We start from the raw sequence: 27,560 nt of genomic DNA on the forward strand, positions 1-27,560 counted from the left end.
CAGCCCCTGAAAAAGAACACCCAGAGAACATGGGGACCCTTCCTGTGTCCACACTTCATGTCCCTCGTGTAGATTACACACATCTCCTCAGATCACACGCCAGAGTGGCATTTTTTTTTTCAGATTTAATGAAATGTGACAACGGATCTGTGTGTTGACTGTTTTACACTTCTCTCCTCGGTGTGCTTGGTGGCCTTTATGTAATTCTAACTGTTCAAAGACTGAATCTAATCTAAATTCTCTTCAGAGACTCGCCTTTCCCAGCGTTATATCAACACTCACACGAGCCATTTGGTCAGGAAAGCTGATTGAGAAAGTGATCGACAACTCACGAGGAACAGTATGTCCACGGTAAAGACATGTTAGGTGTTCTACATTTCTACCTGTCGCCAGGGCCATGACCTGCACTGGGTCACGTTATATCTGCTTTCAAATGACCGTGGGGTGTTGGGGAAGCCAGGCAACTGGTTTAGAGTTCAGTTATGTGAGAGGGTGGTGGAGCAGTGGAGAGTGGTGGCCTCCTGAGCATGCTGGGTGGATGGAGAGAAGGCTGCCTGGACAAGGTGTCCCGTGGGCATTCATTGCTTCTGCAGCAGACATGGTACAGGCATACGGAGCAGAACACACAAAGGCATAGACACCTCTGTGCACAGCAGTTCTACTGGAGCAGCATTGCCTAGAACCCCTGACACTTCTCTCATATTTACATATAAACACGAACGGTTCCCCTTCTTAGGGAAGTGCACTGGAGCCTTACAGTATAGAGCCAAGAAGGTGGTTTTCCTCCCCTGCGTCTCTGCTGCCCTCCAGCAAAGTGCCTCAGCCGAGGGATCACTGTATCTCAGGGTTCTGAGAAAACTGGGAAACATTCCCTAGTCCTGAGGTCAAACCAGTTTCTTAGATTGTTGTTAATCTTCATAAAACAAGTGTAATTCTGCCGGAAAAACCTACATATCTGACAAAGCAATTCCAGCCCTGAATGGTCCCGTCTCATTTCTGTCTGGAAGTCCAGAGCAGGCTGGACTGGTCCTCACAGAGGAGAGGAGTATAGAAGAAAACACTCGAGAATTTGCTCACTAAATCTTCCGATAGAGCTAAGGGGACCTCTGTGCTGAACAGCTTGTCCCAGATAATAGTGCCAAAGAAAATTAAATTATTTCATACATCCTGGCCTGCCACACAGTCATCCAATCCAAGTCCTGTGCACACTTATGTTACAATAGTTTCTTTAGAAATATTCCCAGGGGGGTTGGGGATTTAGCTCAGTGGTAGAGCGCTTGCCTAGCAAGCGCAAGGCCCTGGGTTCGGTCCCCAGCTCCGAAAAAAAGAAAAAAAAAAAAAAGAAATATTCCCAGGATCTTAGTGACAGCCGGTTTGTGAGAATGCTGGTGTGGTTAGGATGACCGTACACTTATCAAAGCACCTACGGCCACTTTGATCTCTAGTCAGTCCATGCAGCAGCAGGCAGGGCAGGCATCCATGTCTGTGTGTGACAGATGAGGAAACTGAACCTCACAGTTGTCAGATTTCAAAGGTGGGCGGGACCTCAGAGGTCCTTTCCTTTCATCCATCTTTCTTATTAAAAACACAAGCTCTGAGACCCAGGAAATCGGGCTGACCCACAGTCCCACAGAGAGAGCCCAGAGACCCATAGGGTGTAAATCTTGGTTTTAGGATCAGCTTGGGGCCTTCTGATGTTTCTTACTAAGTTTTCACTCCAGCATGGCTGTGTTCAGTTCTGAAAGAAACTTGGGCAGGTAGGGGTGTGTGTGTGTGTGTGTGTGTGTGTGTGTGTGTGTGTGTGTCTGTGTCTGTGTCTGTGTCTGTGTCTCTGTGTGTGTTTCTGTGTGTGTGTCTCTCTGTGTGTGTGTGTCTGTGTCTCTGTGTGTCTCTCTGTGTGTATTTCTGTGTGTGTGTGTCTGTGTATATGTCTATGTCTGTGTCTCTCTCTGTCTCTGTCTTTCTCTCTCTCTCTCTCTCTGTGTGTGTGTGTGTGTGTGTGTTGTGGAGAAATTTTGTTGCAACTAATCCTACATACATGTAAAAGAGGTTCATGTTTGTATTTTTATTCATAGATGGATACAAGAATAGACAGGGAGACATACAAGCCACCTGTAATTGTCTCGGGAGAAAGAAGAGTAGGACGGGTCTGGGCAGTATCTTGAAGGGCTATCACTGTACACTGGGGAATTAGACAGGGTCTCAGTGTGTAGCCCAGTCTGACTCAGACCCTTCATCTTCTATGACAGCATGTGTGTGCTGCCCAGGCTGGCTTTGTTCACCTATAGCTCTGAGTAAAAATGACTACAATAGCATCCTTCATTCATTTGAGGTCGTGGGGATTGGTGATGAGATTTTTAGACTCCTGCTACACACACACACACACACACACACACACACACACACACACACTGGTTCTTAGTTTCTCTAGACAGGGTGTTTCTCTGTGTAGACCTAGCTGTCGCAGGAACTTGCTATGTAGACCAGACTGGCCTTGAACTCAGAGATCCACCTACCTCTGCCTCCCAAGCGCTGGTATTAAAGGATGTGCCACCACCACCCAGCTTTTATATTTTTAAAATTCACAACAAACATGAATACTAAATAAATCTCTTTCTCTAATATGGTAATTTTAAATTATAAGCTAGGCATAGCAGCACACGCCTTTACCTCTAGTACTGAGAGGTGCTTTAAAAAGTATTTTAAAGGAAAGAATCATGAGTAGCTGGGAGATTCAGCTCATATCAGACACATGTCTTCCGCATGTCCCCAGCACTTAAAGCCCTAAGAAAGAGAATGGTAGGTCTGGGAGAAAGAAAAAAAGAAAAGAAATAGTGAGTATACCATTCTTAGTGGTGACACTGGCCAAACTTAACCCGTACTTCCAGGCATGTGGAACTCAGCCTTGTAGACACATGCAGTCCCAGGATAGTTATGAATGTGTTGGAGATGGTGCCCTGTCTGTCATGTCACCATGTTAAGAGGCTGGACCTCCGCGGAAGCATGGTGCGGCTCTGGGGAATGTATGCTGCTGTCTCTGCATGCGAGGATTTATCATGTATCCCTGGTGCACACCCCGAGCTCTGCTCGCCCTGAGAGGAAAGGCAGTGTCAGTTAGAGAAAACCCCTGTCAGTTAGAAAACCACTGGGTCCCCTTTGTGAGACTTGCACTGTCAGATAAGAGTGGTGCAGGGCACAGGAGACCAAAGTCACACAGGGAAGTAGGGCTGAAAATAAAGCTTAGATGCTTCCTTTAGTGACTGTGTAGACAGAATACATTGGCCCACCGCTAAAAATCCTCTATTCTGTGGATGACCCCAGGTGACTCACCATGTCTTCCCTGGTCTTGTGTTTCTTTTTTTTTTTTGTCTGTCTGTGTTAAGATAAAGTCTCACTGTGTGGCCAAGATTGTTCCCAAACTCTCAGTTCTTCTGCCTAAGTGCACACCACTATGCCTGACCTAAAGTTTTCTTAGTGTGAACTGGAAATGATCACATTTGACCTCACTACCCATACGGTTCTTCTGGAGATTGAGTGTGTGTGTGTGTGGTCTGTCTGTGCATATGCGTATGTCTGTCTATGTGTACATGTGTCTCTGTGTGTGTCTATGTGCCTGTGTGTGTGTGGTGTGTATGTGTGTGTCTGTGCATGTGCGTATGTGATTGTGTGTGCATATGTACATGTGTGTCTGTGTGTGAATGTGTGCCTGTGTGTGTATGTGTGCATGTGTGTGTGTGTGGTGTGTATGTGTGTGTCTGGTCTGTGCATGTGCGTATGTGTTTGTGTGTGCATGTGTACATGTGTGTCTGTGTGTGAATGTGTGCCTGTGTGTGTCTATGTGCCTGTGTGTGTGGTGTGTATGTGTGTGTCTGTGCATGTGCGTATGTGTTTGTGTGTGCATGTGTACATGTGTGTCTGTGTGTGAATGTGTGCCTGTGTGTGTACATGTGCACGTGTGTGTCTGTGTGTGAATGTGTGCCTTTGTGTGTATGTGGGCACGTGTGTGTTGCAGCAGTGGGTGACTCTTATTAACCCACCAAGTGAAGAGCACAGAACAAAGGAGAGAAAGCAGGATTATCATCGAACGCCGTGAATCATCTCGAGAGCTGCCTCGGTGATATGAATCACCCTATGGTAATATTGTGGCAAAGGCCCAGACACGGGTTAGCAGCATTGGCCCAGTAATCTTGAAATTAGTCACAGAGGCCTAGCCAATGATGACCCAGCAGCACCATTGTTTGTGAAGAGAGTGTGCCCCAGCCCTGTCTCCAAGAAGGAGGAGACTGCCTTGCTGAGGGATGGTGTGGCAGCGTCCCACTCTCACTGCCACACCAGCTCCAGTCTCCAGCTCTGCTCTCTTTAGGAGTCCGACTGAGGTCGGGTTGACTAGACTCTGTATTTCATCACCTTCCCTGGCTTTTGCTTTCCTCCCTCCGTTGGGCAAGTGGGTTGTGACCACAAGGTGATCTCTGAGGCTCCTTCTCGCTTCTCAAACCTATGGCGTTTATATAGAAGTCTGAGCCCGTAGCCTGCACAGGACCAGATTGTTAGAAGGAGCATCCTTGTAACCCGTCATTCTGAAACCTCCCTCTGTGCTGCATACCCTGACCCGATTTCTGAGAGCATTACCGTAAAGGTGGTTTCCCCCTTTTACTTTCTGAGCAGTTATTTCATTTATTTATTTATTTATTTATTTTTGGTTCTTTTTTTTCGGAGCTGGGGACCGAACCCAGGGCCTTGCACTTCCTAGGTAAGCGCTCTACCACTGAGCTAAATCCCCAGCCCCAGTTATTTCATTTATTACGGCAGACTGCCTGTGGTATTTCAGTCACTGCTGACAACGGTACTGATCCAATAGGGTGCATGTAGCCTTTCCACCCAATAGCATTTCTTATACTTGGAACCCTTTGGCCTCCTCCTGTCTGGTTCTCCTCGAAACATATAATTGGTAAATTGTGAATTGCAGTGTTGTAGAAAAATAGGGGGTGTTTCAAAGTTTATGGCCTTTTCACCTGGGGGGTATCTCAAGCTTCTCTGTACCCTTCTAAAATTTGCATACATGCATGCAGTCAAATGCAACCATGGAGTTGAACAGTGAAGATCTAGTAGATATTTAGCTTCCAGGAGACAGCAGCAGAGGCCTGACCCCTGAGCTGGACTTGGGTCTTCTGTGAAGGCATATCGGTAGTGAATAGTAACCTCCTACCTGGCTTCCCTCCTCTCACCTGAACCATATTGTATATCTTAGCACCAACAAGGAAGGGCACATTCGTTACAGCTCAGAAAGTGAGCTGAGATGAACTCAGTGGTTTTAAACTCCTGAATCCGTTCTCTGGGAAGCCATCATGTTCATCGCGAACAAAGTTGGCTTTGTTGGTTGGGCACCGACACACTCTCGGCTTGCCGGCTGGGTATCGGGACATCACCAGGGAGGAGCCCATGGCTGAGTTGGACATGGTCACAGCACAGACCTTCAGCCTTTGTTACTCAGCAGTCCTGCAAATGTGGCGTTGCCTGGTTTGGGTCACCCAACGGCTGTTGCTGCTATCTGTGCACCTCACCCCACCTCTGCTCTTTCCTTATAGAGGCCGTCCACCCCTTGCCTGCCTCTCCTCTCCTCTCCACATTCACGTCTCTACATTCTTAGCTCGATCGTTGGTTGGCAGAGCTCCCGTGCTGCCTGTACTGAGGGCGACTGATAAGGGTAATATTAGCAGTGATAACACAACGGCAGGAATAATTCAGCAGTGGTTACTTGCTGTGTGGTAGGAACTGGGCTAAATACGGCACACACCCTTGCACTCTCAGAACGAGCCTGAGGCCGAGATACAACTGTCTCCCTTTGAATGACGAGGACTATTTCCTAAGACAAAAATGGTTCTCTTCAACACAGAAAATTCACCCAAGAACGTTCTGCAGAACACTATAGCTACATGGGACCTGGCAATTTCCAGAACACCCAGAGAGTGCTTTACCTCCGTGGTCCTTAAATGGGAAGAGTGTAACAGTTTTTTGTTTGTTTGTTTTTTTTTTTTTTTTTACAAAGTGGGTACACTGTTTGAGGGGCCAAGGCAAGAACATCCCTGCAAATTTGGAGGTAGTCTGGTCTCCATAGCCAGTACCAAGCCTACTGGGGCTGATGGCGAGAGCCTGTCTCTAACTAAGTGCATAAACAGATATGCTGAGGTGAAGCGAGCCGTTTCTTTTCTCATTGTCACATAGATCATGAGAGACTCATGATGGCCTGATCCCTGCCCCAACTCATCCGGGACAGTCCATGGTCACACAAGGTGCCATTACCACCTCAATGAGCAGAAGACCAAGAAATAATCCCTTTTCAATGGAGTTCTTTCCTCTTAGAAGAATACATTATGCACACCTCCTTAATCACTGTAGCAAAAATATTTGAGGGAAAGCAATTTAATTAATTAGTCAACTAATTTTTGTTGGGAGGGATACATATATCAGGGGACACCTGTGGAGGTCAGAGGGCATTTTGCAACAATGTGTTTATGCCTATCAATCACATAGGCCCCAGGTTGGTCAGCTTGGTGGCAAGGGCCTTCTTCTGTTGAGCCAACTCTCTAGCCTTAGAAAACATTTACAGGGCTGGAGAGATGGCTCAGCAGTTAAGAGCTCTGGCTGCTCTTCCAGAGGATCTGAGTTCAATTCCCAGCACCCACATGGCAGCTCACAACTGTCTGTAACACCAGTTCCAGGTGACCTGACACCCTCACACAGCCATACATATAGGTAAAGAACCAATGTACATAAAAGTAAAAATAAGTAATTATCAAAGGGGAGCTAAACAAGCCCAGTTTAAGGGGAGAGAAATTTATCTCAGCGTGTAGCTCTAGTGTTTCCAGCCATGCTAGCTCATGACATTGTTTTTGGGGACCTGTAGTGAGTTAAAGGTTCATGGTGGCGAGCGCATGCTGGAACAGAGCTGTTCCTTCATGGTGGCTGGAAACAAAGTCATATTACAATGGACTAGGGCAGGACACCCTTCAAAGACATGTGCCCAATGACCCCTTCCTTCAGCCATCTCCCAGCAATCCCACCTCTTGGCTGCGAGCTGAGCCAATGGATTGATTAATCAGTCGATGAGGTAAGCACCCTCATGACCCAATCATCCACCAACAGAGCCACCATCAGGGACCAAACCAACAGGAGTTCCCTTAGGGGCTCATATGAACCTAGGAAGGGACAGCGAATGTCTGGCACAAAGCCAGCCAGTGCTACAAACATGATGTCCTGTGTTGAAGATGTCATAGTCATCGGAAACTGTACAGACCCCATAACTGCTTCTGCTGCTCCTAGGAACATCTGTGTGGCCAGAGCTGGACGCCTGACCCTGGAAAAGATTACTTCAGACTATACTTCGCCCTGTGGGGCCTCTCTACCCAAACCTCATTTTCACCCTGGCTCTGCGGTCATGCCATGCTCTTATCTAAGGTTGAGGGAGTATTCTATTTTCATTACCTTCTAGAACATGCTCATACCAAGGTTATAGCCTAGGGTTCCCCTAGCTCTGACCATTAGTTCTGCCCTTAAGTCCGCTCCACACAAGATACGGGTGGAATTCAGGGAGTCCTAGTCAGTGTGGGCCTTGGAGAGGAGCAGAGGGAGTTAAATGCAGATCAGTTTAGCAGGCGGTGGTCTTTTAGCATTGTCATTGTTGGGGTAGGGTCTTGCTGTGTAGCCCAAGGTGGATTCTGACTCATTTGTCTTAGTTATCCAAATTCTGGAATAGCAGGATGTCACCGTATCCAATTTGTAACATGAATGGTTTCTGGTTTTATGGTTTCATTTTTATTTATGTGCATGTAGGGTGTGTGTGTGTGTGTGTGTGTGTGTGTGTGTGTGTGTGCGCACGTGCGCCTGTGTGTGTGCGCCTGTGTGTGTGTGCCTGTGTGTGTGCATGTGTGTGCCTGTGTGTGTACCTGTGTGTGTGTCCATGTGCATGTGCATGTGCGTGTGTGTGTGTGTGTGTGTGTGTGTGTGTGTGTGTGTATGTCTGTGTCCATGTGTGTTTACACAGAGAGACCAAAAGAGGGTGTGGTATGTTTACCATAGAGACCTGTGGCTAGTTGCAGGCAGTTTTGAGCTGTCTGCCTTGAGTGCTGGGAGCTGAACTACAGTCCTTTGCAGAAGCAGAAGAGCTCCTAATTGCTGAACCATTTCTCCAGACCAACGTTCTCATGTCATTGAACAGACTAAGGAGTCCTGGGAGACTCTGGCCTACATCCAGGCACAGTGGTCTCAGGGGCTCCCTGGAATCTTCCATTGATGCCTTTGCCCCATTCGAAGTCACTGCCCTCTGGGATAGCTTTATTCTTAATCAGCCTCTCCTTATGTGATGGCTTAACAGCTAGCTTAGCAGCGGGGCACGACAGTGGATCTCTGTCCTGACATCATCAACAAGATATCGAGTGTCCGTGCAATTGCTGTGACCAGGGCAAAGTGATGCTGTGACCACCCCAGCCTGAGACATTGCCTGGACACTGTGACTTCTGTCACAGATTAAAAAAAAAAAATCAACCCCAAGGATTGAAATGTTAAGCAACATTCCCCTAATCTCTTAACAGGTAGATGGCACCCTGGCCACAGGTGACCCTCCCTCTACCAGTCACACACACACACACACACACACACACACACACACACACACACACACACACACAGCCGATGTTTCTCCACACCTGTCACTGGGTCAAACCTAGGACCTTCCCCTTGTTCAGACTTGAGGGGAAAGCCCTTCTTTTTCATTGGTTAAATTTCTTGCAAAGTGCAGTGTGAATCTGTCCTGTCTTGAGCCTCCTCAGTCAGAGCACATCCCACTCCTCTCTGTGATCTCAGGAAGTCTTCTCTTTCCCCACCCCACCCCTTGATTTCTCTTTCTCTACTTTAATGTCTCCACATCTGGAAGCTTTACATAGCTCACAGCAGATGCCAATGGACATGGGCTAAAGGATCAAAGTCCTGAAGGGACATCTGGTCCTTTGACTGAGAGACTGTGTATGTGTCGTAGGGTCCTGTGTGTGTCATAGGGTCCTGTGTGTGTCGTTGGCATCTTCCTTTTGGAGCAGGATGGAGAGGTCCAGCATCCCAGTCCCTGCCTCCCTCGCACACTTGTGTTTTGAGACAGGGTCTCCATCTGTAGCCCTGGTTAACCTAGAAAAGCTATAGACCAAGCCCCAAACTTCTACTGACCTCCTACCTTCTTGGTGCTAGAACTAATTATAGAATTAGCCATGTGTCACTGTGGCTAGATGCAACCCATTTCTTCTGGCCAAAGGCTCCTACTGTAGCACTGACTCTTGGGACAATTAGTTGGGGCAACAGTCACACTCTCCTGATAGGAAGAACAGGTTGTATGTCCTTCCCACACGGTAGAATGGAACCTCCAGAGGCATGGTTTCTTCCACAGCTCTACCTTCCAACAAAATAAAGGTCACTAGTTTGTCTTTCTGTAATGCTTTGGTTTGAAAACTCTTCAGGGAAATACTGCTTTAATTACTTTTTTTTCCTCTAAACAGACTGCTAGAGTTTTAAATCTAGTTATATACTGCAAATTCTTTGTAGCCATTAATGGCTCAGAGACAGAACCTCAGCCTGGGGGCACTGCAGCCCTCCCAAGCTTGGTAAATCAGGGCCTATGCTGTCAGCTGCTGTTTCTGTGAGGGGATCAGGTTCAGGGAGGGCGTCTAATAGACATTGTCACTCTGGGTCAGGATCATGTGTACCACTGTGCTGCTCTCTCTACTGCCCAGATTCACATCTGCTGGGGATGGCTGCAAACAGCACAGCTGTACCTGGTATGGGTGAGAAGGTGTGGATCAAATCCTGAGCCACACACTTTCTAGACGGGGCATCCTTGCAGCCCGATTCTGGAGAATCGGGGCAAAAACCCAGCAAGCTGACATAGTGACACATACCTTTAATCCCATCACTTGGGAGGCAGAAGCAGGAGAATCTCCCTGTGAGTTCAAGGCCAGCCTGGTCTACACTATGAGCTCTAGGACAGCCAGAACTATGCATAGAGTCCCTGTTTCAAAGACAGACAGACAGATGGATGGATGAATAGACAGACTGACAGATGGACGAATGGACAGGAAGGAAGGAAGGAAAAACATCTTTCTATTTTCCTAGTTCTTAGTGGTTGGCTTGCAAGTGCTGCATGTGGAAAGTACTCAGTGAATGGTAAATCAGTGTGGGTGAGCATAATCTTTTAAGGTGAAATGGATAGGTAATCCTCACAGGCCTGGGAAGCTGAGTGGAAAGGTAATCCTCGAAGGCCTGGGAAGCTGAGTGGATAGGTAATCCTTCCAGGCCTGGGAAACTGAGGTGGATAGGTAATCCTCCCAGGCCTGGGATGCTGAGGTGGCTGATCCAAATTTTCATGAGGTTTAATTAGCAGCCACCTGTGTGTTGTGGGACAAGTTAAACTTTTCTGTGTTGTAGTAAGGGATTGAGTGGACCCTAAAAGTTAATTCTAAGTTTTCTCTGTTTGCCACTGCTCTAATGAGTGGGGAGAAGGCTGCGGACCTTGTCTTGTGACTTATGTAACCTTAGCTTCCCAGGCCCTTGGATTATCCACTCTGGGTACCTACCCAGACTCCTAGCAGGATCACTTCCAGCCCACCAGGCCCACCTCAGCTAACGGAATCACCCGCAGTACCTGTCCATCTTGGGGAAACTGTATTTATTCATTTGCTGTTGCTGCTGTAACAAGTCACCACCACAAATCTGATAGCGTATGGCAACATAGACAAGTCAGATTCTAAGATCCCTCTCGGTAGTCCTGTAGTCAGGCTGTCAGCAGGGATGCCCCCGTCTCCACCTTGGCTCTTCAGGAACATCCCCTCCCTTTCTGAGTGAATTTCTAGAGGCTGCCTACACTGTCTAGGCTGACAGGCTCTTCCTCCACTTCCAAAGACATCAGCACATCGTCTTCTCTTTCTCTCATCAGTGCCCCCCCACTCGCTCTCTCTGGCTCACTGGCTTTCATCCTTATCATTCTGTGATTACACAGAGCCCAGCTCAGCAACAGCAGGGGATCTTGCCTTAGCTTAGTCACCACCGTAAAGTCCTCTTTACCACGGATGGGGACACTGACAGGTACTGCTGTGCAGTGTGTGGGTGTTTTGCCTGCACACGTGTCTGTGCACCATGTGTGCTGTGCTCACGGAGGCCGGAAGGCGGCCTTGAAACCCCTGGAACTGAAGTTACAGACAGTTGGTGACTGCCATGTGGGTCCTGGGAGCTGAACCTTGGTCCTCTGGAAGAACAGCCAGTGCTCCTAAGTGCTGAGCCATCTCTCCAGCCTCTGTCCCTTCAGCTTCTGAACCTAGACTTAGAGGTGTAGTGAAACTCCCGCGCCGTGGTTGGGAGGTGACCGTACCCACCTGTTCATCAGCAAACTCCATGAGTAGCCGTATGCTTACGCGCTCTGGGCTGAAGCACTCAGGCTCTGTATTCACAGGAACTGCACCTGTCTCCCAGACGCCGGGCTCTGATAAGCCACAGCCATTACTGTCTTCATTGTTTAGTTCCTGGCGGTCTCCACAGCCACCAAGCTGCTGGGAAATTCTAGATTCTCTAAGACACACTGCTTTCTTTTGGGGGGCCTGATCTTCACATATATGAGAAAGTTGAACAGAGTCACTGTCTTCCAGCTCTGAAATGTGTTTGCATTTGGATTTGAGGGTGGCTGTGTCTCGTGTTCTGGGGACTCGCCTCAAACAGCAGTAAAACCTTGAAATAGACACTTCGAGAATACTGTATGTCTAAGTGTCCTCTTTCCTCCTCCCTCCCTCCTTCCCACTCTCCTTCCTCTCTCCCTACCTCTCTTCCTTCTTTCCCCTTCCTTCCTCCCATTGTCTCTCCTTCCCTCCTCCCCTTTCTCCTTCCTTTCCTTCCTTTTCCTTTTGTCTTTTGAGATAGAAGTCTTTTTATTTTAATTTTATTTTTCTTGGATATTTTATGTATTTACATTTCAAATGTTTATATATTTACATTTCAAAGTCATTCCCTTATTACAACACAGAAAAGTTAACTTGTCCCACAACACACAGGTGGCTGCTAATTACATTTCCCCCTCTCCCATCCTCCTCCCCCCTTCCCCTGCTTCTATGAGGATGCTCCCACTCCCACCCACCCACTCCTACCTCAACGCCCTGGCACTCCCCTATACTGGGGAAACGAGCCTTCACAGGACCAAGGGCTTTTCCTCCCATTGATGCTGGACAATGCCATCCTCTGCTACATATGTGGCTGGAGCCATGGATCCCTCCATGTGTACTCTTTGGTTGGTGGTTTAGTTCCCGGGAACTCTGGTGGGGTCTGATTGGTTGATATTGTTGCAAACCCCTTCAGGTGGAAGTTTTATTACACCCAGTCTATCTTCAAACTCAACAGTAGCCTTGAGTCATCTGATCCTTCTGTCTCTACCTTTCACGTGCTGGGATTCCAGGCTTGTACCACCACCAAGCCCGGCTAGGTTATTAACTCTTGCAGGCTAAGTGTGTTACAGCTTTTATTTTCTTTGACAGAATGCTCTTTTTCTCACCTAAGATTTTGGTTTCAAGGGACTATATTCTGTGTGGATGATTTGTGTGAAATCACTTCTGTGCAAGTTTAAGTAGAGCTGGGAAAATAAGAATGTGTAACATAAGGGGCTGGGGATTTAGCTCAATGGTAGAGCGCTTACCTAGGAAGCGCAAGGCCCTGGGTTCAGTCCCCAGCTCCGGAAAAAAAAAGAACCAAAAAAAAAAAAAAAAAAAAAGAATGTGTAACATAAAGCAGAAACAGGGAAGAGAATCTGGGTCTTGGTCTGGTTGTGCCTGGTCTGAACAGTGAGGTCCTATAGTCTACCCACATCTGACTTGTTGAGACGCTGCATGGCTGGTTTTCCTTGTTGGGGCGATGGCTCTTCTTCAAATAACCTTTCAACACTCAGGAGCAAAAGCTCTAGCAAGAACTTGCTCCAGTCCAGAACTGAAGTTTAAAAAAACACAGCTGACTTCTCTGGGAAAAACAAAACCAACTCTGTGTTCCTTTGGTCATAGAAACCACATTGACACCTCCTTAACACCTTGTCAGTAAGGACAGTCTGTGTGGTGAACAACCTGGGGGGAGAGCTGCCCTGTTGGGCAGGTTTGCCTTCTAAAACTACGGTACCTAACACTCATCTGTCAGAACTGGCCCTTCTTGTTCTAGACAGAGTAAATGATTGTTAGCCACTCCCAACTCTGTTACTGCCACCAAGATGATGCTATACCACACAAGGGCTCACGAAGCTTGGGTGCCCCCAGCACAACTCCGCAGGTGCAAAGGCCTTCCCTCCTCTTTCCCCATCTCTTAAAATGCGGGATGCCTCAGAGTGCAGCATGCCTGCTAACTGGGTATCTCTTCAAGAGCTTGCAGAAGGTTTTTGATTCTGCACACAAGAGGTAAAGAACAAAGCCTTTTTTTTTTTTTAAATCTGACTTGGCAGTGTGTTTTGTTCTTGTACTTAAGTGTGGGTGTGTGTCATGTTCTGGGATCTCACTTCAAACGAAACAAGCAAACAGCCCAGGAGGATGTATGTAGCGAGGGCTGTGAGGCTCCTACTTTAATTGCCAGGTTGGGGTTCAAGTCCTATAGGATCACCCCACTTTTCTTAATGACAGTGAGTGTTTAGAGCTCTAGGTTCTTGCTCTAGAAAGTTGAGAAGAAAATGACCTATCCTGCGTGGCCCTTGACCTGTGACCTGTCCTGTGTGTGACCTATACGGCCTTTGACCTATATGACCCTTGACTTGTGTGGCTTTTGACCTGTGTGACCCTTGACCTTTGTGACTCTTGAGGATCTCACAAGCTCACACTGTTCCTAGGAGCCTTACCGGAGTAGGTGGTCCTATGGGTTACCTCCTCCAAGATAAACCAAAGCAGGAGCTCCCTTTCCTCAAAGGAGCCCCAGAGAGGGAGGTGTGGTTTGCCACACCCTTGTTTGTTTCTCCTCAAGAGCCCCTGACCCACCCCAGCCTCTCCACCTCCTTCTGTCTCTCTGCCTGCTGCCGCCCTCCCCTCCCCCACTCTGCTTCCTCATCTCCAAGCCAAGACAGATGTGCCCCAGCTGTGCATTCCCTCCCAGCGCCTGCTTTATAAGCAGATTGATTGTGCAGCCCGGCTGCTCCATCAATCCAGACTTCGGATTTCACAGCCCTGTTCAGGTGCCCCAGAATTCCATTCCACCAGCATCCCGAACACATTTCTCCGTTACACCCACTTCCCACAAGGGGAACTCAAGACCCAGAAAATATGGCTTAGCCAAAAGCCTCGACCGTGGAAACCACTTACAGCAAACTCACCAGGAAAGTCTGTCCCATTTATAGACAGTCCGTTCTTGGTTTGCCCAGAAACACAATATAGCCAACTGACTGACGAGGTCACAAGAGAGAGAGAGATGTGGCAGGGCAACTCCTCCCGTTTCTGTGAGAATTGACTGACACACACGACTTCAAATTTAGATTTTTTTCACTTGTAAGTTTTTTGGTTGTTGTATATGCTGTATATATGTAAAAGCTGTCGTACTGTTTTGGGATTTGAAATGAAGACCAGGATGTAAATGTGTCATAAATATATACACAGTTCATTCTGGCATACTTTGCAAGCCAAGGAGCATTTGGAATTTCTCATGCCACCAAACTGATGGGGTGGGGAGTTAGCACACGGGCTGGATTTTATCTTACGTATGGTGCAGAACACAATCTCTACAAATATTTTACTATCGTTATTGTTATTATTATTTCAGGGACACACATGTGTCATAACACTGTGGAAGCCAGAGGACAGCCTATGAGAGTTCATTCTTTCCCTAGGGATCAAACTCAGGTAGTCAGGATTAATGGCAATTCTGTTGAGGTTTAGTCCATTGCTATGTATTGTAATGCTAAATTCTGTACCGCAAGGTCTGAGCCTATGAGTGCAAACCTTGCTCCTTAATTTAGAACTATTGGTTAAGAAAGATGCCAACAGCCTATAGCTGGGCAGAAGAGAGGTAAGCTGTGCTTCACGTCCCCTGGGCTGGGGTCTGAAGCAGAGACCACAAGGACAGCAGAGAGAAGACTCCTTGGGATAGGTTAATTGTGAGAACATGGCCATGAGAGTTGGCCAATTGGGGTTCCTAGGCCCAGGTAGGAGATGGAAAGTTGTATTATAGAGTGATTATTGACAGGGAATTAGAAAAAACATGCAGGGTTGGTGCCTACCCAGCTCTAGTGCGTTAAGGCTTATCATAAATACTAAGCTTTTGTGTCTTTCATTTGGGAATTAAATGATCAATTAATGTTTAAAAGTACGGGATCCCTCTTCCCACTGAGGCATCTTGCTGTCCCTGTGCACAACTTCTGAAGCCTTAAATGTTGCAAGAAAAAATGTATACATTTAAACAATAATAAGAAATCAGTTACTTATGTTTTGTTACATGGACACATCGTAATTTACACAGCTCAGGTTCTGTCTGCCTCTAACTGGATTTTATAATTCTCAGCTGTTAAATAATGCCATAGGAACACTTTAGCTATCAAGTTTTGCCTACGTATATGTTTGCACAGTTGGATTATCGAGTCAGACTATGACAGTAAAGACCGTGTTCTCCAAACCACCTTTATCAAAGACATAATTATGGTATCAAAGCTACAGCATAAGCTGTAATTCACTCTATGTCCTTTTCTTTGGTTTGTCCTTCTAAGGCAGGCTCTCACTTTGAGCCACCACACCTGGCAGACATTTTGGTTTTTGGGTTTTGTTTTTACTGTATCTCCCCATCATAGAATCTGTGTTTTTAATTTTGGAGGTTTTGCTAGTCAAGTATTCTTTTGTAATGGTTGCTTCTAATTACCAGGGCAACTGAACTCCTGTCATACGGCCTTTGCTCTTTTATTTTTTCCCATTTTTTTTTTGGTTCTTTTTTTCGGAGCTGGGGACCGAACCCAGGGCCTTGCGCTTCCTAGGTAAGTGCTCTACCACTGAGCTAAATCCCCAGCCCCGTATTTTTACTTATTCACTTTACATTCCGATCACAGCCCCTTCATCTCCTCCCAGTTCCCCCCTGAGAAGGGAGAGGTCCCCTCTGGATACTAACTCACCCTGGCACCTCAAGTTACCGTAAGACTAGGTACACCGCCTCCCACTGAAGCCAGACAAGACAGCCAGTTTAGGGGAGCAGGATCCACAGGCAGGCAACAGATTCAGGGACAGCCCCTGCTTCAGTTGTTGGGGGGCCCACATGAAAACCAAGCTGCACAACTGCTACATACTTGGGGGTGGGGTGCTATGTCTAGCTCTTTGATTGGTGCTTCAATTTCCCGACTCCAAGGGTCCAGGTTAGTTGACTCTGTTGGTCTTCTTGTGGAGTTCCTATCCCTTCCCAGGCTATCAGTCCTTTCCCCAACTCTTTTACAAGACTCCCTGAGTTTCATCTGATGTTTAGATGTGGGGCCCTGCATCTGTTTTGCTCAACTACTGGGGTGGAACCTCTCAGAGGACAGTTATGCTAGGCTCCTGTCTGCAAGCATAACAGACTATCATTAGTGTCAGGGATTGGTGCTTGCCCATGGAATGGATTTCCCGTTGGCCCTGTCATTGGTTGGCCATTCCCTCAGTCTCTGCTCTGTCTTTGTCCCTGCACTTTTTGTAAGCAGGACACATTTTGGGTCGAAGGTTTTGTGGGTGGGTTGGTGTTCTTATTCCTCCACTGCGAGTCTTTTTCTATTGGACATTTTCTAACGTGTGAGCATTTGTATGTAGGACCTAGGAAGCAGGGTCTTATTTCCGTGGGGAAAGGGGCCACTGATGTGCAAGTGCAACCCCTTGCCATTCACTGAAAGCCAGCAATGTATGTGGACCACTTGTCTCCCTGCAGTGCTGCCAAGCTCCTGGACAAGAACCCTTTCTCCGTCAGTAGCCAGAACCCTCTGCTCACTTCGCCAGCCAGCGTCCAGCTGGCCCAGATACAGGCCCAGCTCACCCTCCATCGGCTGAAGATGGCACAGACCGCAGTCACCAACAACACTGCAGCCGCCACTGTCCTCAACCAAGTCCTCTCCAAAGTGGCCATGTCCCAGCCTCTCTTCAACCAGCTTCGCCATCCGTCTGTGCTTGGCACCACACATGGCCCTACTGGGGTCTCCCAGCATGCTGCCACCGTTCCCAGTGCTCACTTTCCCTCAACTGCAATCGCCTTTTCGCCCCCAAGCCAGGCAGGAGGCCCGGGGCCTTCTGTGAGCCTCCCCAGCCAGCCCCCCAATGCTATGGTAGTGCATACCTTCAGTGGGGTGGTGCCTCAGACCCCTGCCCAGCCAGCAGTCATCCTAAGCATTGGGAAGGCGGGGCCGACACCTGCTACTACAGGGTTCTATGACTATGGCAAAGCCAACCCTGGCCAGGCCTATGGTTCTGAAACGGAGGGCCAGCCGGGCTTCTTGCCAGCCTCGGCGTCAGCCGCAGCATCAGGCGGTGTGACCTATGAAGGACACTATAGCCACACAGGGCAGGATGGCCAAGCCACCTTTTCTAAAGACTTCTATGGACCCAGTGCCCAAGGGTCACATGCAGCAGGTGGGTTCCCAGCTGATCAGGCTGGGAGCATGAAAGGAGACGTCGGTGGGTTGTTGCAAGGTACCAACAGCCAGTGGGAGAGGCCCTCTGGGTTCTCTGGCCAGAACAAGGCCGATATTACAGCCGGGCCCGGTTTGTGGGCTCCACCTGCCAGTCAGCCTTATGAACTATATGATCCTGAGGAGCCTACCTCAGACAGGGCCCCTCCTGCCTTTGGATCTCGACTTAACAACAGCAAGCAGGGATTCAACTGCTCCTGCCGGCGGACAAAGGAGGGGCAGGCCATGCTGTCCGTGAGGCCCCTGCAGGGTCATCAACTGAATGACTTCCGAGGCTTGGCTCCACTCCACCTTCCACATATCTGCAGCATCTGTGACAAGAAGGTGTTTGACCTGAAGGTGAGTTACCCAAGAAGGGCTGGGACCCAAGTACAGACTCTAGTGGTATCTAGAAGTTTGTTTGAGGACTAGGGCGCTAAACTCATCAGTGCCATAGGTTTAGACCCAAAGGAGTTTTAGAATTACACCCAGTCTTTCTCTTCTCCAAGGCAGATGACGCTTCCCCTGTATAGTGAAAAAGCAGTATTTCCTCTTTCTTTTTGAGGATCCTTTTCTCCTTTGGACTTTCTAGAAGCTTCAGTTCCTTCGATAAATATGTTGCACTGAATTTGAAAGAGGGATAAGTGGAATTCTGGGTCAAGGGAAAAGATCAATTCTTAGACCAGACCTCGACAAACCATCAAAGAGGACTCAAAATAAACCAAGTGGAGGCAGAGACTCCTGTTGGCGAGGTGCTTTGTAGATAAGAACCTGCCTGGAAGGATGTTTGCTCCAAGGTTTATTGATAATACAGTGAAGTATTTCAAAGCCATAATAAGACAGCTAGCAGACATTAAACTCTTTCAGTGTGCTACTCGCGACTGTATGAGGTAGATGCTAAGGTTGGCTTTTTCTTGTTGCTTTATTGTGTTTTGAAAATGGGTATCATTTAGCTCTGGCTGATCTTGGACTCATAGCTGAGGCTAGTCTCGGCCTCGCTGGGCGCTGGGGTTGTAGGTATGTGCCTACAAGAAGGTAGATACTGTCATTTCTCTCTTCTCACAGATGACAGTTGTCCCAGACCACCTAGGCAGAGAGTGACAGAGAGGAGGTTTAGTCATAGGTGCGACCTCCCCTGAGCCTGCTGTCATGCCAGCCCTCTTCCAGCCTGTCCCAGAGCACAAAACAGTTTCTCCCTAGAGTCACAGCAGCATGGGTGTCTTTCACGCTGCCCAGGTCATGTCTCCCAACTTGAGTGAGACACGCCTTTCCACACGTGAGGGCAGTGATGCTAGGTGATGCTGTAGGCCTCTACCTCACAGTCTTCTTCTGAGGCTCTATAAGTCACTGCACCGTAGACCAGAGAGAAGGAAGAGCGTGAGGTCAGAGATGGGTCAGGGGTCTACGGACAGGAGGCAAGGGAATCTGACGTCAAGTCTGGGTAGCTATCCAAGATGGATACAGGGCACGCAAGTAAGGGGTTGACAAGAGAGACTGGTGTTTGGGTAGCAGACCCGGAATGAGGAGGCATAGGGAAGGAGAGATGGAGATGAGGCGTTCTGGTGGTCCAGCCCCTAGGTGCTCTGAGCTCCCTGATTGGCTGGTGGTAATTACCTTCATCCTCTGCCTCCCCATGGACTCAGTTCAACTCTGGCCCTTTCTCTGGTCTTCTAGGACTGGGAGCTACATGTGAAGGGGAAGTTGCATGCCCAGAAATGCCTGCTCTTCTCAGAAAGGTAAGTGCTGTCCAGATGGTTCTGTGTGTGTGTGTGTGTGTGTGTGTGTGTGTATGTGTGTGTGTATACACATATACACACTCAGCAGGTGTTCACAGAGCTAGGTACAGGAAAACTGCAGAGAGCCAAGCAGGGGAAGAAAGCCCCTGCCTCCCAGAAGCTCCACTTAATGTGAGTACCGTGAGTTCACATCCTGGTGCAATCAGAAGGCCACATTTGGGGGTGGTGCATATGTGTACATAGCTCTTGGGCACATTGTATTGCAAATGGAACATCTAGGCCATACCTTACTGAGGTCACCTCAGGAGAGGTGGCTATATGAGACAAGCACACTCCTACCAGACAGAACTGGTTTTAGAGGTTTGAAGGCCCTCCAGCTGTTGTAGACCTGGGGTACAGGGTAGTACCAACTCTGATCTGCACAGAGAGAGGACCAGGGAGGTTCCGAGTCCCAGGTCTGGAAGTGAAGACTTTTGTTGTCGCTGCTGCTGCTGCTGCTGCTGCTGCTGTGGGTGTGACTGGAGCTGGTGGGGGCTTAAAGGAAGGAGTGATGCCCCAGGACCTCAGAACAAGATGCTGGTTTCATGCTGAGAATAGATTCTGGGGAAAGATATGCGTTAGAGATCAGTGGGAACAGCCCGTCAGGCCCAAGGCTGTAAAACAGACAACTACGTGGCCTAGATCATTGTTCGCAACAGCTTAAAAGTGAAAGCATCTGGGCGGCCAATTAACAGAGGGCAGGAAGACTAAATGTGGGCTATCCACACAATGCAATGTTACGTAGCCTCTAAGAGGAAGGAAACTCTGGCACATAATTTTGAGCTGTAAAATTCCACTCTGGTGAGGTGTTTTGGAGGCTAAACAGGCTGGGGCTGGTGGGGAGCGGAGAGTAGTGTTTCATGGGCACAATTTCAGTTTGGTAAGGTGAAGGGTTGTGTGGCTGGCTGGGCATGATTTCTGTCCATCAACCACAGAGCTGTGCCCTTAAACACGGCTAACAGCGCATTTCATGTCATAGGACCTTACCACAATTAAAAGAATTCTTATGAAGGCCTCTCTTTTCTTGTGGTAAAGCTCATTACATAAACCATCTCAGAGCTCACAGTTAAGCAGCGTTTAGCACATTCAGCATTGTGCCAGTCTCACTAATGTGCCCCGCCCTCCCTACCATTAGCCCCAGGGGAGCAGTCCTTTCTGATGATGGGTTTGCCTTCCAAATAGACGTCTGATGTAGATGGAATCCTATACTATATGGCCTTTCGTGACTGTTTTTTTAAACTTATAGTTAGGAGACTCACCTACATCATACTACATAAACCGTATATTCGGTTTCTTACATATCTAAGCATGCATACAGCATGGCCGCTCATCTGTTGTTGGGCGTGTGAGTCATTTCTGCTTTCTGCCACGGTGACAGAGGGTGCTCTGAGCAGAAACACATGGGCTTTTAATTGAAGATACGCTCTTCAACTTTTGGGTTGAAGGACGTATAGGGGCAGACTTTGGAGGTCATAGTCTTTTCATTGGATTTCTTGAAGAAAATAAATCCCTCCCTTCTCCCTTTCCTGTAGTGCTGGCCTCCGGAGTATATGTGCTACAGGAGAAGGGACGCTGTCTGCCTCTGCAAACAGCACAGCTGTTTATAACCCCACTGGAAATGAGGGTGAGTGGAAGAGGCCTTCAGACGGCAGCTGGGCGTAGAATGCAGTCCTCGGGTCATGTTCTACCTCTGAGCTCTAGTTCTTCCCCGATAGGAGCCTCCTGAGCATGTGCAGATGGGTGGATCCCAGCGCTGACAATGTTCTCTTGGGTATTTTAGATCCTCCCTGTGTCAGTTACAGTGGGCCAAACACTAATAAGTATAGCAAGTGAAAATACCCAGTGTTCTCTTCTCACACATCGGAGCCGTGAACACCCATGTAAGCATATGTGTGCGTATTTGGTGAGACTGCCTCTTGTTGGTCTCCAGCTATGGACTGGGCTTGGGCGACTGACCAGAGAGCCTCAGAGATACTCCTGTCTCTGCCTCCCCAACACTGAAATTACAAGCAAGTGCTACCACACCTGCTATTTCCTGTGAGTTCTCAGGACGGAACTCATGTCCTAAGGCCAGCAAGGCAAGCATCCACCGACCAAGCCACCTCCCCATTAATGAATTTTGAAGGTCAGGTTTGTGACTAGGTTATTCTTTTTTTTTTTTTTTAACCTGGTATCATTCATCATTCAGATTATACCTCAACTCTTGGAACATCATATGCAGCCATTCCAACAAGGGCCTTTGCTCAATCAAACCCCATGTTTCCTTCGGCTTCCTCTGGGACAAATGTGAGTATGAAAGCTTTTTCCTCCATTTTCTTCATTGTTCCCAAAGTGTTCACATCCTCTACACCTCCACAGAGAGGGGGATGCAGAGAAGGTTTGGGTGAAGCTTGGTCTTTGGGTCATTCAGATAGTATCCCTAGACAGAGGCCAGGAGGTGCTTTATCCAAACTACTATTATTGAAACACAGAAAACAATGTTCTGTGTTCCTTTAGTGTTGCCTGTTTGTTCTAGCAGGTCTCACTGCGTGGCCCCGCTTGGCCTGGTACTTAACTGTGTAATCTAAACTGGTCTCAAACCCATGTCAATCCTGCCTGAACCTCCCGATTGCTGGGATGATAGTCATGAGCTACAATGTTGCGCTTTCTGACCTAAGTTCCTAAAATCAAAGATACTTACTGACTAGCACTTCACAGTGATTGAGGGGGAAAGCCATATGCTAATATGTTTTAAAGGTTCTTAGCTAAAAAAATGTATTGCTTTGTGTGCTGCTACACATCTTTAATCCTAGCATTTGGGACACTAAAGCAGGTCTGACCCTGTGAGTGCAAGGCTGCCCTGAGCTACACAGGGAGCTCCAAGTCAGTCAAAGCTACACAGTGAAACCCTGTCTTAGCATGTCCCTTCCCAGATTATCTACATACATGTCTGTGTCTGTGTCAGTGTAAGGCACAGGTAGGTGAGAAACACCCCCAGAGGCCAGCATGTGAGTTGCCCGATAGTCAGTGCTGGGAACCAAATTCAGGTCCTCTGAAGAGCCTGAAGTGCTCTCAGCCACTGAGCCATCTCTTGAGCCCTTAAAATAATTTTTAGTATTTTATTACCATGGGTCCCTTTGACTCAGAGTGTGATTCTAGAGACAAAGAGTGAAAGTGACTGGTACTGCCAGGCTCCTGACTGGGTCAGTTAACTGTGTGTAGAGGGGTGAGGTGTGGGGTTGGGGGGATGGGGAGCCAGGGGCGGTTTTATGTGTGTGTCCAGACGACAGCTTTCAGGAGTCAGTGCTCACCTTCTACCTCTCTTGTTTCTGCTGTCATGTACTCCAGGCTAGCTAGCCTGTGAGCTTCAGAGCCATTCTCCTGTCTCTACCTCTCTTCTTGATTGCGGAGAGCTGGGAGAGATGTAGGCTGCCACACCAGCTTTTCACGTGGGTTCCAAGGACCAACCTTGGGTTGTCACCATGGTGTTGCTAGCTGAGGCATCTCCCTGGACGCTGCACTGGGTCTTGTTTTCTGTTCTTCCTTCACTTTCTCTGTGGCAGGCGCTTTGATACTTGAAAGGCCTAAGGGTTCGCGCCATCCTTCTTCTGTAGTCGTGACATCCTCTTTCCCTCTTCTGATGTTTTTCTGTTATTGCCTTCGCGCCTGCTAAAAAACAAATGCACCTGGCCAAGCTCGACCAGAGGTGCCTGGTGAGGGAGCGGCTCAGCTGCTGCCTCTGCTTTTCTATTCAGTGCTGAGAGCAGCTGTGGCCTCCTCCTCTCTTCTCTCGCAAGCTCTGCCGGGCAGGCCTCCATGCTCTGCCCCCTCCGTGTGTTGTGCATCTCTACAAACATCAGAAAAGCAAGCCGCACAGTGTAGCTTCTAGACTTGGGAGTGACAGTCATGGCCACACAGTAGGCCTCTCTGACCCAGGTTCCTGTTTCCCCCTGTCTGTTTATCCATGGTGTTGGGTACAAACCCTTTAGGAAAGAGTGCTTATCTGGGAGTTCATATTTTAGTCCAAGTTAGTTCCGTGGTTTCTACCATTCTCTCTTACCGGGCTGGCTAGGGGAGACTGGCTGGGGCGACAGGTAATCTGGGGTCAGAGCGTGAACATTGACATCTCCTTGAGCTTTGGGTATAAGATGAGAGCTGGTATCATTTGAGCCCCTTACAGGGGCAATTAGAAAAGTTTGTAAGAGCCATGGGCAGGACAGTTCTGAGTTTGTCCCACACATCATTCCTGCCCTCCAGCCCTGACCACTGAGCCTGTGGCCTTGGAGTCAGAGATCTAAATTCAGGTCGTAGGGCTAGAGCTGACTGCTGTGCGGCCATAGACGGGTCATTTTACTTCCCTAAAACTCCATTCCTTTATGGACACATGGATAGTAGCTTTCCAAATGATGAGTTTGAAAAGTAGGGGATCCTAAGTTTTCAGACGATCTGTTACTTGTTTGTGTTATGCCGTACATCTTGGCATATCATACATGGCCTTCTAGCCCAGTGGCCAAAGCAGAGGGTGAGGCTATCCCACGGGGTGGGATAGACCACCGAGTGTCCATCTCCTGCATGGATGGTGTATGTGACAATGCTTTGCACACGGTCCCAACTAATTAGGACCCACAGAACTAACAATGGTTGTTACCAGGTAATACGTTCTTCTACCTAGAATGCTGGGGAAGTCACTTTGTGCTGGCTGCGACTCTACCCAGGTTTCTGTGCCAACATTCTTACACTGGTCTGCCTGTTTGTCCTATCTGCTTCTCTTTGGATGATCTGAGGTTCCCATGGAGGCACTGTACAAGCCAGGCACACGCAAGCCATGTGGTGATGTGCAAGGATGATGGTTCTGACATTTTCAGTTAATCCAAAAAAACCCCCAAAATCTCCGAGTCCCACGTCTAAATGCCTAGAGGTGGGAAGCGTATAAAACACTGTGCTTTCTACAAAGACAGCTGGTAGGAGATCCCAGATACCACAAACTACAGCGAACATTTCTGTTGTGTTTAATCTGTTCTTAGCAACATATTAGCTCATTTAATCTGTTTTGCAGCATATTAGCTCATTGAGTCTTCCAGACAGCCCAGCCCCATATATAGGTACCCTTATCGTACAGTTGCGAAACTGGGGCCGAGAGAGACTTGGCACCTTTCCTGAAGTAACACTGCTGGAAAATGGAGGTGGTTTAAGACTCAAGCAACCTGGATCTGGGAGCCCCGCACCTCACCATGGAGTCACAGAGCCCTGCTCCCAGGTTCTCAGAGGACTCCTCCTTACAGTGACTGTTTTCCTTAGTATATTTCTCTTCCTTCTCCCTACACTCTACCCCTAAGTTCCTCAGGAAGAGGAGGAGGAGGAAGAGGAGGAGGAGGAAGAGGAGGAGGAGGAGGAGGAGGAGGAGGAGGAGGAGGAGGAGGAAGAGGAGGAGCTGAGACAACCTTAGGTGTGGGCAGCCATGGAACAAGGTAAAGATTCCGGTACTGTGGGACACTCAGATTCCTCTGTGCTGCAGCGCAGCTCCCAAGATGGATACAGACATTGGAGTGCTTCTTGTAGATCCCACAGGAGGGAAGGAGTTTCATTTGACTGGTTTTTATCATTATAAGCTTTATGATGTCATGCTGGTCACGTGAACCTCCCCAAGGATATTTGGGGCATCATGGACTCCCACCAGTTCCTACACTATGCTACCATTCAGCAGAGCTCTTCTGTGAAGGCTCAGGGCAGCCCCTCAGAGCAACCATGGACTTCTGCCCTTGCTTACAGAGACCTGCATAGACAGGGCTATGACGCATGTCTCTCTGCAGTCACGTCTTAGGCTTACAACCAGGGTCTTTTCTTTCTTAGTCCATTTATGTAATCTTTCCAGGAGCAAGACCAGTGGTAACCAAGACTGTGTCCCAGTGGGGGTACTATTGTTTGTGAACCACCACCAACAAAAACCCACTGCTACTCCGAAAGCTCCCTTTCAAAGCAGGAGGACAAAGTGACACAGGGCCTGGAGGAGGGAGAGTGCAAAACATACCTGAAGTGCCACAAAATCTAAGTGCCAGCCACTGCGATCTGGCAGCAGCTGGGCTACATCTAAACTGGCCTTGCCTCCGCCTGAGTCGGAGTCTCTCTTCCCCAGGTTCATTTTGACAGAGATGGGACCTCAGAGAGACAGTTGCATGCCATGTTTGTTAGTGGCATGTGATTTGTGTGTGTCCCCAGCCCCTGTCACTCAATTCAGGGTCCCCAGGGATGGGTGTTGCTTTTCACTTAGGTCGAGCTATTTCACAGACCCATGGCTTCTCCTTGGCTGTCTGAGTCGTCATAAACAGAGTAATCAGGTTTCTGCAAGGGCTGTCCAGACTCCTCAGGCCGTAAATAGGCTTCTCACACCCGCTGAAGACATATTTTGTCTGAGTGTAGCTGTAAGGCCACCCTGCGGGGTTCAGAGTCATAGATGACATTTTAATTTTGCTTTCTTACCGATACCAGCACCCATAAATCAGGAAACTGAGGCTGGGGAAAGCAGCATGTTTGTGGAAGGATACAGGCTTGAGGCATAGATTGTCCCTCAGGTTGCTGGCATTTCTAGAGCATTTCCCTGTCCTGCCAGGCCTTCCGAATCCACGGCTCAGAGCGTGACTGTCTCCCGTCATCTCTGTGCATGAGGGCTGACAGGAGAGCTGAGAAGCCTTTAGTTTCTGAATTTTAAAATTTTCTTTTAATAAATCTTCATTATCTTCTTCTTGTTACAAAAGTAATACACCATGATTTAGAAAGAATTCTAACACACACACACACACACATGCACACATCCTACTTTGTAGAGAAAACTGAAGGCAAGCTAAATTTGCTACAACTTCTGTCTACAGAGTGTTCAGCAACAAAAGGTACTTTAAAAGTCAGATCATGATACACATTTTATTCTACCATTTTATTTTAATTTATAAAAAACCCTACATTTAACTTGTTTTACTTTTTCAGGTGTGTACGGGCATTTTTCCCCGCATGCCCAGTGACCACCAGGCCAGGAAAAGTTGGCTCCCCTGCAACAGCAGACCGTTGTGAGCTGCCATGTTGATGCTGGGAACTGAACCAGGTTCTCTGCAAGAATGGCCAGTGCTCTTAACCACTGAGCAATTTCTCCAGCCTTGTCTTATTTTCGTTCTGAGATAGGGTCTCACTACATAGCTTTTGCTGGCCTGGAAACTCACTGCATAGACCAGGCTGGCCTTGAACTTGGAGAGATCCACCTGCCTCTGCTGCCTGAGTGCTGGGATTAAAGGCATATGCTACCCCACTCAGCCAGGCCTCCAGTTTTAACATTGTATGATGATTCTGAAGTTTACAGAGATAAAGTAGCCCAGAATGGAAATAACGTAGCCACAAAATAAAATGGTAGCCACACACAAATGCTTGGCCCAGGTAGAAGTGGTTTACTCTTAAGTTAAACCTAGTATGCTGGATAGACTGTTGAGAAAATGGATCAAAACAGCATCTGTGTCCACCCTCTAGGTTAATTCAAGATACATAGCTCTGAAGGTCACACTTGGTTCTGTCTGCATGTTCTGTTCAGAATCACCATTGTGAAGAACAAAGTTTGTCCTTTCTCTCTTTCTATGTGCCCTTAGCACACACACACACAACCGGCAGATTTCCAGACATTTATTTACATGTCTACCATATAAAGTGAGGACACCCAAAGACATCCATTTGGAGCCCAAAAAATGTTTATTGAAGGTGGAATCTACAATCTGTAGCTTCAGGAAACGCTTCCAGAGACTCCTCCTACCTACAGGCCTGCTGCCTCGAGCCACGTCCTCAGGATAATTCTGAGGTATTAGAACAGAACCTCTTTGAGCTCACACACAGAGCCTGTTTCTACCTGCACCAAAGGGCAGCGGAAGGTCTCAGAACCTTCAGAGACAAGTCTGTTTGCTCCTTTCACGTTTCCACCCAGCTATAAAAGATCTGTGGGTAAGCTGAGAAGTCTGGGATCCGGTCTAAGAACCATCAGAAGCAGCATCAGGCAAACGAGTAGCCCCAGCGTGTTAGAATACACAGCCTGAGCCACTGATCCCACATGAGGGCATCTGAGGTTAGTTTCCCCTAGCCAGGATGATTGTCCTTTGAGCTTGGTAATTAGGGCTTTGGTTACAGCCCTGACACCT

General features: G+C 48.0%; 1 protein-coding gene and 1 long non-coding RNA gene across 4 annotated transcripts in view; one reads left to right on the plus strand and one right to left on the minus strand.

The window, feature by feature from the left end:
• Positions 1 to 27,560, plus strand: part of Rbm20 (RNA binding motif protein 20) — a 202,680-nt gene that overhangs the window by 134,795 nt on the left and 40,325 nt on the right. For 2 of the 3 annotated variants that reach the window (NM_001107611.2, XM_087565441.1), the window contains 4 exon segments: positions 16,909 to 18,001; positions 19,316 to 19,377; positions 20,949 to 21,040; positions 21,605 to 21,702. In NM_001107611.2, coding sequence (NP_001101081.2) covers positions 16,909 to 18,001; positions 19,316 to 19,377; positions 20,949 to 21,040; positions 21,605 to 21,702 — 1,345 coding nt within the window. 3 annotated transcript variants of the gene reach the window in all.
• Positions 18,545 to 20,090, minus strand: LOC134484117 (uncharacterized). Its single transcript, XR_015653675.1, has 2 exons — positions 19,664 to 20,090; positions 18,545 to 18,727 (listed from the first exon to the last, which is right to left on the minus strand). It is a non-coding gene; the product is annotated as an uncharacterized LOC134484117 (long non-coding RNA).

This window comes from Rattus norvegicus, chromosome 1, assembly GCF_021556685.1.
Source record: "Rattus norvegicus strain SHRSP/BbbUtx chromosome 1, alternate assembly SHRSP_T2T, whole genome shotgun sequence".
In the NCBI taxonomy this organism is placed as follows: Eukaryota; Metazoa; Chordata; class Mammalia; order Rodentia; family Muridae; genus Rattus; species Rattus norvegicus.